This window comes from Kogia breviceps, chromosome 2 (genome assembly GCF_026419965.1).
Source record: "Kogia breviceps isolate mKogBre1 chromosome 2, mKogBre1 haplotype 1, whole genome shotgun sequence".
NCBI lineage: Eukaryota > Metazoa > Chordata > Mammalia > Artiodactyla > Physeteridae > Kogia > Kogia breviceps.
Window position 1 is genome coordinate 139560738 of NC_081311.1, and position 13820 is coordinate 139574557.

Below are 13820 nucleotides of genomic sequence, written 5' to 3' on the forward strand. Positions count from 1 at the left end.
ATTTTTGTATGTTAACTGTGTAACCAGAGCTATGCTAAACACATTCTGTATATTGACTTATTTGTCCTGATAGACCCATGAGATAGATGGTAGTATTCCAGATAAAGATGCCTAAATTTAGGTTAAGAGATTTGTCTGAGATTATACAGTAGTAAATGGTGGAGTCTGGGCTGTTAATCAACAAGCTTTGCCTGCTCTTTACTATTTCTTAATATTTGAAGCAAATTGAGCAGAGTTAAGTGAAATAGTAGCTGTCCACAGTACCCATCCTTTAAGATTTCATTTGGAAAGTGGGGTAGTCCAAACAGGAGCTGGCATAGATCAGGATTTGGTTGACCTCTTATTGTTGTTAGTTGTGGAGGGAGCTGTTTATTTTGCTATTTAATAATACAGTTCAATTTGAGGTTTATCCTTTTATTTTTTTAATAATTTACATAAGAAAGGGGGTTGGAGATATATATATATATAGAGAGAGAGAGATATAAAAATAATTACATCCCCAGTGTCCCCTTCTTAGGTAAATGATAACATACTATGTATAATTCTTCTACCTTGCTTTTTTCACTTAACATTATATCCTGGAGAACTCATCATGCAGTGTATAGAGATGTTCTTTATTCTTTTTTCTACCTGTATAGTAGATTCCCCGCAATACCACACCCCCCCACCATGGTTTATTCAAATGATCTTCTATTATTGGACATTTGGGTAATTTCCAGTCTTTTGTTATACAAGTTGTACTGCAATGAATATCTTTGTGCATGTATCTTTTTGTATTTTGATAATATATCTGTAAGATAGATTTCTAGATGTGGGATTGCTGGGTCAAAGGGTAAACACATGTGTAATTTTGCTAGATATCGCCAAATTACCCTTACGGGGTTGTACCATTTTGCATTCCCATCCACAATGTGTCAGAGGATCAATTTCCCTACGTACTTGTCATTAGAATATGTTGTCAAACTTTTGTATTTTTGCTAATCTGGTAGGTGAAAAGAAGTGCTCTCTGGTCTAATTTTAATTAGCACTTCTCATTATGAAAAAGGATGCTGTTTATATCTTTAACTACTTCTTATTCCCTGACATATCTTTTTGCTGCTTTAGGGTTTGATTCTGTCATAAATTAGCCTGTTTTATATTCTTACATTTCCTTGGAATCAGGCACAGCTGTAGACTTGCTCTGTTTTAGGTAGGACCAATCTACTTGTGACATTGGAATGCATATAGTGCATTAGTCCTATATATCTATGGCTGTTGCATCTATGTTATTATTTTATAAATTATTGTAAATTTTGCTGTGTTAACTTGTGAATTCTTATTCTCTCAACTAAATAGAAACTAATTGAATTTCTTTTCACTTAAATTAGAAAGCAGATCTCATGGATAGAATACTTTTTATGTTGGTTGCTCTGGCTGTAAATTTGTTCACTTTTGAGGGATGGTGCTGCATCTGTCATTCAAGTCAGTCATCTGTGATGTGGTATATTTCAAAAAAAAAATACAGCCCATAAATTTAAGTTATGTTTTGGTTATTTGTTCCATAAATAAGACCCACTGATACCAATCCAAGACATTAAAAAAAATATGCTTAACATATCCTACAAAACTGTATGAAAGCAAAGCTTATCATCTCTTCCTACCTTCCCATTTAAATCTCACCCCTCCAGGATAAACCATTATAAACAGGCTTTCTTGTTTCACATGAATACATTTTGTATCTATTTGTTTTTCCTGAAATAAAATTTTACTGTATATAATGCTGTACAGTTTGCTTCCTTTTTTTTTTTTTTTTTTTCTTTTGGCCTGCACAGTGCGACCTGTGGAATCTTAGTTCTCCGACAAGAGATCGAACCCATGCCCCCTGCATTGGAAGCACAGAGCCTTAACCACTGGACTGCCAGGGAATTCCCGTGCTTCCTTTCTTAAAAAAAAATTGAAATATAGTTAGTGTACAATATTATGTTAGTTTCAGGTGTACTACATAGTAATTTGATATTTGCATAAATTATGAAATGATCATTTTAAGTCTAGTAACCATCTGCCCCATATAAAGTTACTACAGTATTATTGACCAGATTCCTTATGCTATATATAACATCCCACTGCCTTATTTATTTTATAACTGAAGGTTTGTGCCTCTTAATCCCCTTCAGCTATTTTACGTCCCATTCCCCACTCCCCTTCCCTCTGGCAACCACCCATTTGTTCTCTGTATCTATGATTCTGTTTTCATTTTGTTTTGTTTTTTTTTTACATTCCACTTATGAGGTCATACAGTTATTTTACATTCCACTTATGAGGTCATACAGTTATTTATCTTTCTGTGACTTCATTTAACATAGTACCTTCTAGATCCATCCATATTGTTGCATATGTCAAGATTTCATTTTTTTATGGCTGAATATTATTCTTTGTGTGTGTGTGTGTGTGTGTGTGTGTGTGTATGTATATCACATCTTCTTTATCCATTTCATTCGTCAGTGGACACTTAGGTTGCTTCTGTATCTTGGCTATTACAAATGCTATGAACATTGGGGTACAGCTTCCTTTTAAAAAAACTTAACAATGTATCATGAATATCCCTGCAAATTAGTATCTGTAGATCTCTTTTTATCCCAGATATCATTATGCACACATGTGCTTGCATATATATGCAATGTCATATACACGGGATTAATATATATATATATATATATATATATTTTTTTTTTTTTTTTTTTTTTTTTTTTTTTTGCGGTACAAGGGCCTCTCACTGTTGGTGGGCTCTCCCATTGCGGAGCACAGACTCCAGACGCGCAGGCTCGCGGCCATGGCTCACGGGCCTAGCCGCTCCGCAGCATGTGGGATCTTCCCGGACCAGGGCACGAACCCGTGTCCCCTGCATCGGCAGGCAGACTCTCAACCACTGCGCCTCCAGGGAAGCCCAATATAAATATTTTTAATTCATATTATTTTTTTCTTCTTCCATGACCCATGATTACAGCTTGGTTTGTGTATTCTTGTGCTTTTCTCTGTATTTATATAATCATATACAAACATACTACAATTATATGTTCATATCAGGTTTCCCCTCCTTCTCCCCTCTCCCCCTTTCTTTCTCCCTTGATTTTGATCATTGTTTGCTTTACCAAATGGGATCACTTTTTGCTGCTCTGTAGCTCAGTAATACCTCCAGGTGTTCTCTAGTAGTTCTGATTCAGTAGTACTCAACTTTGTACATTAGAATCATTGTATCCCCCTTAAAATAATATCTGTGCCTGGGATCTACTATAGACTAGTTAAAGAAGAGTCTCTCTGAGTGGGGCTCAGGCATAGGAACCTTTTGAAAGTTCCCAGCTGATTCTTATGTGCAGCCAGAGTTGAGAACCACTGCTCTAATTTGTTGTTTTCCTTCCATTTCTTTATTTGAGGGAAGGGAGGGAAAGCTCATAATAGCCCATAATAAGTACTTTACTCAGCCACCTGTCTATTATTGGATATTCACTTTGTTTTTTATTTTGCTATAACTAACAGTGCTGTGGTAAACAGTCAATATAAGTTTTTGAAATTGGTATTTCACTTTATATATCTACTCTTTGGTAGCCACTAGATGGAGATAAGTGTTTATATAGTTTTAATACTATTAACTAATAATTTGAAAGAACCAGTTACAGTGATGTAAATCTGACATTAACTCAGGTTTTTTTCCATGTATTGTCAATTAAAGATACAAAAAGTTCTTTCTCCTGAAATTTTTTCATTTAGGAATTAAACATTTTCCTATAAAGCTAAACTTAGTTTTACCATATGATCCAGCCATCATATTCTGAGGTATTTACCCAGCTGGTATAAAAACTTATGTCTACACAGAAATCTGCATATGAATGTTTATAGCAGCTTTATTCATAATTGCTCAAAACTGGAAATAGTGAAGATGTCCTTCAGTAGATGAAGGTATAAACAAACTCTGGTACATCCATACTATAGAATACTGTTCAACAATAAAAGGGAATGCTGTATCAAGCTGTGCAAAGATGTAGGTGAATCATAAATACTTATGCTTACTGAAAGAAGCCTGTCTGAAAAGGCTACATACTGTATGCTTCCAGTTACATGACATTTTGGAAAAGGCAAGACTATAGAGCCAGTAAACAAATCAGTGGTTGCCGGTGTTTGGGAGTGGTAATGGGCTAAATAGGTGAAGCATAGGGGATTTTTTTTTTTTTTTTTTTTTTTTTTTTTTTGTGGTACGGGGGCCTCTCACCGTCGCGGTCTCTCCCGCCGCGGAGCACAGGCTCCGGACGCGCAGCCCCAGCGGCCATGGCTCACGGGCCCAGCCGCCCCGCGGCACGCGGGATCCTCCCGGACCGGGGCACGAACCCGCGACCCCTGCATCAGCAGGCGGACCCCCAACCACTGCGCCACCAGGGAAGCCCAGCATAGGGGATTTTTTAGAGCAGTGAAATTATTCTGTATGATACTGTAAAGTTAGGTACATAACACTATGCTTTTGTCAAAACCCACAGAACTTTGTAACAGAGTGAATTTTAAGTATGCAAATTAAAAAGTCATTTAGGAGGTTGGAGGTCTCAGGATGGAGTACAGAATGTATCAAGAGAATCTAACTGTATATTACAAACGTATGAAACAACTTCACTGAAGGGGATGGGAGAAAAGGTGCTTAACTTGGAAATGAGTGGAATTGCTTAAGACTGAAGGCAAAAGGAACTGCACATAAGCATTGTACTGAGGTTGATAACGTTTCTGCCATGGCAAATGGGTTAACTGTTCTGAAACCACTGTAACATGTATACTGAAATTGAGCACTTACGTGCTCAGTTACCTCATTTTATTGTGCTTTGCTTTATTGTACTTTGTAGATACTGTGTATTTTACATATTGAAGGTTTGTGGCAACCCTGCATAGAGCAAGTCTGTTGGTGCCATTTTTCCAACAACGTCTGCTCACCCCGTGTCTCTGTGTCACATTTTGGTAATTCTCACAATATTTCAAACTTTTTCACTCTTGTAATATTTGTTATGGTGATCTGTGATCAGTGATCTTTGATGTTACTATTGTAATTGTTTTGGGGTGCCACGAATTCACCCATATAAGATGGTGATCTGAATCAGTAAATGTTTTGTGTGTTCTGACTGCTCCACTGACTAGCTATTCCCCTTTCTCTCTTCCTTTCCTTGAGCCTCCCTACTCCCTGAGGCACAACAATATTGAAATTAGGCCGATTAATAATCCTACAGTGGACTCTTAAGTGTTCAAGTGAAAGGATGAACTGCACGTCTCTCATTTATAATCAAAAGCTAGAAATGATTAAGCTTAGTGAGGAAGGCATGTCGAAAGCCGAGATAAGCCTCTTGTGCCAAACAGTTAGCCAGGTTGTGACTCTGCAAAGGAAAAGTTCTTGAAGGAAATTAAAAGTGCTACTGCAGTGAACACACGAATGATAGGAAAGCAAAACAGCTTTATTGCTGATATGGAGAAAGTTTCAGTGGTCTGGATATAAGATCAAACCAGCCACAACATTCCCTTAAGCCAAAGCCTGAGCCAGAGCAAGGCCTTAAGTCTTTTCAATTTTGTGAAGGCTGAGAGAGGTGAGGAAGCTGCAGAAGAAAAGTTTGAAATGAACAGAGGTTGGTTCATGAGGTTTAAGGAAAGAAGCCATCTGTAACACAAAAGTGCAGGGCGAAGCAGCAAGTGCTGATGTAGAAGCTGCAACAAATTAATCAGAGGATCTAGCTAAAATGATTAATGAAGGTGGCTACACTAAACAACAGAGTTTCAATGTAGGTGAAATAGTCTCATATTGGAAGAAGATGCCATCCAGGATTTTCATAGCTAGAGAGAAGTCAATGCCTAGCTTCATAGCTTCAAAGGACAAGCTGACTCTTTTGTTAGAGGCTAATGCAGCTGGTGACTTTAAGTTGAAGCCGATGCTCATTTACCATTCCAAAAATCCTAGGGCCCTTAAGAGTCATTCTAAATCTAATCTATAGATGGAACAACAAAGTCTGAATGACAGCACATCTGTTGACAACATGGCTTACTATTTTAAGTCCATTGTTGAGACCTACTGCTTAAAAAAAAAAGATTCCTTTCAAAATATTACTGCTCACTGACAATGCACCTGGTCACCCAAGAGCTCTGATGAAGATGAATGAGATTATGTTGTTTTTCAAGCCTGCAGTATACATTCTGCAGCCCATGGATCAAGGAGTAATTTCGACTTTCAAGTCTTATTATTTAAGAAATAACGTTTCTTTTTTTCTTTTTAAAGCAGTGTCTTTTAAAAATATATGTATATTTTACTTATTTATTTGGTTGTGTTGGTTCTTAGTTGCAGTGGCAGGCTTCTTAGTTGCGGCTCGCCAGGTTCTTTAGTTGCGGCATGTGTGCTCCTTAATTGTGGCACGCATGTGGGATCTAGTTCCCCGATCAGGGATCGAACCCGGGCCCCCTGCATTGGGAGCACGGAGTCTTAACTGCTGTGCAACCAGGGAAGTCCCAAGAAATACATTTCACAAGGCTATAGGTGCCATAGATAGTGATTCCTCTGATGGAGCTGGGCAAAGTAAATTGAAAACTTCTGTAAAGGATTCAGATGCCATTTAGAACATTCATGATTCATGGGAAGAGGTCAAATATCAACATACATAGGAGTTTGGAATAGATTCATTCCAACCCTCATGGATGACTTTGAGGGGTTCAAGACTACAGTGGAGGAAGTAACTACAATGTGGTGGAAATAGCAAGAGAAGTAGAATTAGAAGTGGAGTCTGAGGATGTGACTGAATTGCTACAATCTCATGATAAAACTTTAACAGATGAGGAGTTGCTTCTTACGAATGAGCAAAGAAGGTGCTTTCTTGTTGTGGAATCTACTCCTGGTGAAGATGCTGTGAAGATTGTTGAAATGGCAACAAAGTATTTAGAATATTACATACACTTAGTTGATAAAGCAGTGGCAGGGTTTGAGAGGATTGACTCCAATTATGAAAGAACTTCTACTCTGGGTAAAATACTATCAAACAGTATTGCGTGCTACAGAGAAATCATTCATGAAAGGATAAGTCAGTCAATATGACAGACTTCACTGGTATCTTATTTTAAGAAACTGCCACAGCCACCCCAGCCTGTAGCAGCCACCACCCTGCTCAGTCAGCAGCTGTCAGCCCTGAGACAAGGCCCGCCGCCAGCAAAAAGATTAAACTTGCTGAAGGCTTGTATGATGGTTAGCATTTTTTAGCAATGAAGTATTTTTTAATTAAGGTGTGTACGTTGTTTTTTTTAGACATAATGCTATTGTACACTTCATAGACTACAATATAGTGTAATATGCACTGGGAAACAAAAAAATTCATGTGACTCACTTTATTGCCATACTTGCTGTATTGTCATGGCCTGGACCCGAACCCACAATATCTCTGAGGTATGCCTGTAAATAGATGGCAGATGATTGGAACGTGATTTGTCACTGTTGGAGTGGGAGGTTACAGCTAAGCAAGGGAAGAAGCTGGAATGTCCATGTTTTAATGGATTAGAGTTGGAGACATCAGTATGAACTCACATTTAGGTTAATATAGATACAGGTGAAATTACATATGTATAAATATTTATGGGTATGTGCATATACACGTTAGTATGCAGATATAGTTTTCCTTGTTGTGTCAGTGGAGAGGGCCTAGAAATAAAGATACTCCAGTAGAAACAAGAACACCCAGTGCCCCAGATCTTGGTTTCTAATACAGTTCTCCAAAAATATATGAAAAATTAAAATAAAAAGGAAGCAGATCTCCTTGGAGAAATGATTACTTCTAGAACTGGGGCAGGGAATATGCAAGATGAGCCTGGAGCATCTCATAGCTCTAGGAAGTTAGGAAGTACTAAACACACACACACACACACACACACACACACACACACACACACACACACACACACACACACATTGGTGGGTGGCAGGTGGGGCAGTATGTCAGAGGGACTCAGAAGCTGACTGAAAGTACTTCCAAAGGTCAAGTTGGACCAATTTGAACAAGAAAATAAAGTAGTATTGGATTATAGCCCTAAGTATAAAATGAATACCTATGAGTTCATACTTACGTAAGTAAAGGATTGAATAAATAAACGAATGAGGGAGAATAGACAAATTTCCCATGCTGAAGAATTCCAAATAATTTATGTAGATTTTCACCCTCAAGGAGGTAGAACATAACTCCCTACTCTTTTTTAAAAAAAATTTTTTATTTATTTATTTAGGCTGCTCTGGGTCTTAGTTGTGTCACACAAGACTTTCACTGCAGCATGCCAGCTCTTAATTGTGGCATGAGGACTTCTTAATTGTGGCACTGGACTCTTAGTTGCCGCATGCATGCGGGATCTAGTTCCCTGACCAGGGATCGAACCCAGGCCCCTTGCATTGGGAGCATGGAGTCTTACCCACTGGACTACCAGGGAAGTCCCTAACTCTGTACTATTTAAGTGTGGGCTGTACTTAGTGACTTCCTTCTCAAAAGTACAGTGTGGAAAAGGGTAAAAAGTAACTTTACAGGAGAGAAAGTTGGCAAATACTGCCTAAATCAGATGATCAAGGTCAATATCAACAGTAATAAATCATGCTGATATTATGTACCCTTGATAGGTTGTTGATGAGAATGGTACTTTACCTCAGTGGTCCTCCTCCCTCAAAACCATAACCTCAGACTAATCTTGAAAAAAAAATCAGACAAATTACAGTTGAGGAATATCATACAAAATACCTGACCAGTATCCCTCAAAACTGTCAAGGTCATCAAAAACAAGGGAAGTCTGAGAAACTGTAACAGCTAAGAGTAGCCTAAGGAGACATGACAACTAAATGTAATACGGTATCCTAGATGGGATCCTGGAAAAGACATGACACCTAAATGTAATACGGTATCCTGGATGGGATCCTGGAAAAGAAGAATGACACTAGGTAGAAACTAACAAAATCTGAAGAAAATATGGACTTTAATCTATCAATATTATATCAATAAAAATTGCTCAATAATATATCAATATTAGTTCACTGTGACAGTCATATCATGCTAATATGAGATTTAAGGGGAAACTGGGTATGAGGCATGTGAGAACTCTGTAGTAGCTTCAAAACTTTTCTGCAAATCTAAAATTATTTTTAAATGGTATTATTTTTAAAAAGGGAATGAGAAGTTCCTCTCTATACCAAATAAAAAAAAAAGAAGAGGAAAGCAACTATGTTAGTAATAAAAATGACGGTCAGTTCAGGACAGCACTGTACATCTTTACCAGAATTAATGATATTGCACAGCAGGAGTTTTGCAATAGTGGCAGTTGTCACAGGCTTCTTAGTAGAAAACAGTAAACTCTAGTAGTGTGCTTAGTTTATAAATAGTAGCTCACCTGGTAGGTTACTAGCAAATACTCAGTTGTAGTTAAAAATAAAAGTGTATTGTGTGTTCTTAAAACCAAGCATCAATTTATGCAATAAAGAAAATTCTCTGTGCCTACCACTGGGCTGCAGACCACACTTTGCCCTGTGGTACTTGTGTATGGCAGTTGACTGTTCCTCAGGGAGGCATAATGTTTTCAAAGGAAAAATATTTCCCATGATTCTGAGGGCACTAAATATATCATCCCTACATCATTTTCCCATTCTTTTCTCTACTCATCCACAAAACTCCATAAACACAAAAACAAAACATGTGCCAAGAATGATCTGATAGTGGGTTAGTTGGAACTGGCCTGAGCTGGTGGGACAACTTGTCTGTGTTCCAGGTGGGCTCTCTCCTTCTCCAGCAGGCTACCCCAGACTTACTCTCATGTAAGTGGTATGGTCAAGAGGGAGAGGGAGAGAGATACGGGGGGAGAGATTTTGAGGGAGAGCTATTGAGAGAGAATATACAAGACCACTTTAGGCCTAGTCTTGGAAAAGCATGTTATTTCTGCCACATTCTCTTTGTCTAAAGCAAATCAAGGCAGCCCATATACAAAGATTGGGGAATAAATTCTACCTCTTGGGAGAAGTTGCAGAGTTACCTTGCAAAGATCTTAGATACAGGGAGGAGTGGAGAGTTGGGGCCGTTTTGCAGTCATTCTAACAGAGTGATTGTAAGTAGAACTTGGCGAATTGAAATAACATTCAGAAGAATCACCTACTTAATTCAGATAGATTCCTTTATTGTAATAATATTAATTACAGTAATTTAAAACAGGCACTTTTGTTTTAAAAGGCAAAGTGTCAGTTTTACACCGAAACACATTTAAAATTTTAATTGTATTGGAAGTCAAAGTAGAATTTAAGAATTGAAAGGGTTATTAGTAGCAAGAATGTTTTCATTATTAGAATGGCCTCTGTTAGCACATACATTTATCATCTTTGACTGTTACTCTCTCAGTTTTGCATCTGCCTCCATTTAGTTTACCTAGAGAAAATCATTGTAATCTCTTCATTGTGTCAATTTGTAGGACACATCCGTTTAGACTTTATTTGGTGTGGAAAATATGTGCAGATGTTGATGTGTACATGTAGTTGGCAGAATTAAGTACCTTTATTTTAATACTCATTACAGAATATACCCAGTTATGCTGTTCATTTAATTGGGGTTTAAGAAACCTTTTTATTGAAATATAGCATATACATAGAAATGCTCATTTATCATGAGTATAGAGCTATTAAACATGTAAGTGTGCATGTGTCACGAGCATAGAGCTCTTAGAGTTTTAAAAAACTGAATATCACTGTGTAACCAGCCTCCAGATTGAGAAACAGAACATTACCAGCATCCCACAATCCCTCTTCATGTTCTCTGTCACTGTCTCTTCCAAGAGTAGCCAGTATCCTTACTCCTAATCCTATACATTAGTTTTGCCCGTTTTTGTTCTTTATGTAGCCATTTATATCTAATATGCCTTTTGAGCCTGACTTCTTCAGAATAGGGTGCTCTTAATTGATATTTTTTCATGTCTTTATCTATAGGTGAGAAACAGTAATTACATTTGGTCATAGGTCATTTATTTATGTAGGTATGTAGGTATGTATGGCTGTGTTGGGTCTTTGTTGCCGTGCGAGAGCTTTCTCTAGTTGCGGCGAGCAGGGGCCACTCTTCATCGTGGTGCGCGGACCTCTCACTATCGCGGCCTCTCTTGTTGCGGAGCACAGGCTCCAGACGGGCAGGCTCAGTAGTTGTGGCTCACAGGCCCAGCCGCTCCGCGGCATGTAGGATCTTCCCAGACTAGGGCTCGAACCTGTGTCCCCTGCATTGGCAGGCAGATTCTTAACCACTGCGCCACCAGGGAAGCCTGGCTTCTTTTTAAATTTCCATTAATTTTGAGCATTATCCAAAGTTCTGTTTTAGGTTTCTTCCCCTTTTCCTCTGTCTTAATAAATATCAGATATATGTTTATCTGCATGAATTCTTATTAAAACATATCCTAACTTGACATCTTTCTTTTTCGATTTCTGTCATTTTTTAACATTTATTTAGATATGCTTCCATCTTTTAAACATCATAAATCATTGCTGCTTCCCTGATCTTCCTAGTCCCCTCTACTCCTACTCCTTTCTTTGCCACTGTGGATGTCACTGATCTTCATGAATTTAAGAATTTTTATCTGGAAATGATTATTGACTCAATATGTTATTTCTTGCTATTAATGACATATCACCAAAAGATTACTGTTATTTTCTATAATAGTTCTCCTTTATTAATATATATAGTCATATATAAATCTTTTCCCTACATAAATAAACATATTGGTAATTATTGTCACTAAGATATAATCACTACAATTAAAAGAAAGGAGAAATAGTTTGTTCCTCTTTTATCTCCTAATAAATATTGCCATTTCTTTCCAAGAGCTGCCATGTTATTATAAATTTCCCCTCTGAGGTGCCTCAAAGAAAATTAAAACAAATGATCTCTCCCTTATTTCCTTAAATTATAGTATGAAAAAAAATTTTGGGGGTACAAATATCTTTGCATCTGTGTTTTAAGATTAATTTTATGTGTGAATGATACAACATCAGAAGTGTATTTAACCACATATTATTTAAAGTCTTTCATTATATCAATTCTTTGCATTTTTTGTCTTTTTCTGAGTATTTTAGCAAGATAATTTTCCCATAGTTTTATTACTATATACGTTTGTTTATATTGAAGTTCAAAATTATTTTAGCTTGATTTTTTTTTTTTCCCCTGATTTCATCGAAGAGAGATTTTTCTTTTCAGGAATTAAGAGCTGCAACTTTTTCCCCTCAGATTCTCCAGAGAGTGATATTCCTATGGAGATCACCACAGCAGAACCACAAGTTTCTGAGGCAGTATATGATTGTGTTATTTGTGGACAGAGTGGCCCCTCCTCTGAAGACAGACCTACAGGATTGGTTGTACTGTTACAAGCATCCTCAGGTAAAATCAAAGTAATTTTTTAGTGGGACCATTTTAGAGATGAAGTATTTACAGTAGATTAATAAATATCTCTGTTAACTAAAACCTATATTTTTGTTTAGATAATAATTATAGATCTATAGCAAGGATCTATTTAGAGCTGTTCATCAGAGATTCTTAATCTGGTTTTATCTCACTTTCCTGGACATGAGTGTTGGAAGAAGCCTTTAAGAGAATATGTTACACAATCTTTTTCTTTAAAGTGTGATGGAATATAACCAATGCTAAGTGGCCAAAAACTGAGTTCATCTTTCTTGACAATTTAATTGATCTAAAATCTAGAAGCATTTTAAGCTCATAAATATTGTCAATTTAAATATTTTAATGATATAAGGCATATTCAGGTAGCTTTGCCCTTATATCTTGAGCTTAGAAGCATTTGTTCTTGAAACAGCCTGCAGATTGATATGTTTGCCAATCTATAGTTAGAACAATTAAAAAAAATTTGAAGGATTTGTCTGAATGTTCTCTATCCTCTGCCATATTAAAGTATTTTGAGGTAGTGATAACTATGACACTCCAGTCCTAACGGATGTAATCCTTTTTCCACAGGAGTATGTGTGGAGCAAAGAGAAATAAAAGATTTACATATTTCTCCAGAGCATTTTTTTGTAGGGTGTTTACTCTCTGAATTAGTGAAGTGGAAAGAGTTAGATATAAGACATTCCTCTGAATTCAAATACAGGTATTGCTTGACATAATCTGGCCAAGTTTGTTGCTTTCTTTTAAATATAGAGATAATACTGACTTCAGAGGATTGTTGTGTTGGTTAAGTAATGTAATACAGGCAAAAGGATCTAATATGGTGCCTGGTAGATTAGTTTCTCATCTTACTACTCTCCTTGTTTAAACGTGAAATTGATCTGGGAAACCCTCATTGAATAGGACATTGAAGTAGAGCTGTCAAAACCAGAAATGCCTACTAAAAAGGAAATGTGTGGGAGTACTGACTAATTTTGCAGCTACTTATCTTTTCTACTATTGTAAGGAAATCAGTTTATTAGATTATTGCCACTTGACTTTCTATAACTTCTTCACCAAATACTGTATAATCATCAACTTAATGTTTTATTCATTCATTCATTCATTTCACATATATTTATTGAGCACCACTGTTATAATAAAACAAAACAATATCCCTGCCCTAAAGAAGCTTATGTTATTGTTTTAGACTGTTACTTGTTCATTATTTTATATTTTTAAAGTTGCTTTCACTTGTTACTTCATTTAATCCCCTTATAACAATTTTGTACACTATCTAAATTTATTGATATTAGATAATTCCACTATACCACAGCTCTTTTATCATTTCAATATAGGAGAAAAAGAATAAGAAGCTACCATTAAAAGCATTAAACCTCAAGGGTGATTTTAACT

General features: G+C 36.8%; 1 protein-coding gene across 6 annotated transcripts in view; it reads left to right on the plus strand.

Moving 5' to 3' along the window:
• Positions 1 to 13820, plus strand: part of UBR3 (ubiquitin protein ligase E3 component n-recognin 3) — a 228265-nt gene that overhangs the window by 139682 nt on the left and 74763 nt on the right. For all 6 annotated transcript variants that reach the window (XM_059053502.2, XM_059053505.2, XM_059053506.2 and 3 more), the window contains one exon: positions 12255 to 12404. In XM_059053502.2, coding sequence (XP_058909485.1) covers positions 12255 to 12404 — 150 coding nt within the window. The remainder of the gene's footprint in view (positions 1 to 12254; positions 12405 to 13820) is intronic.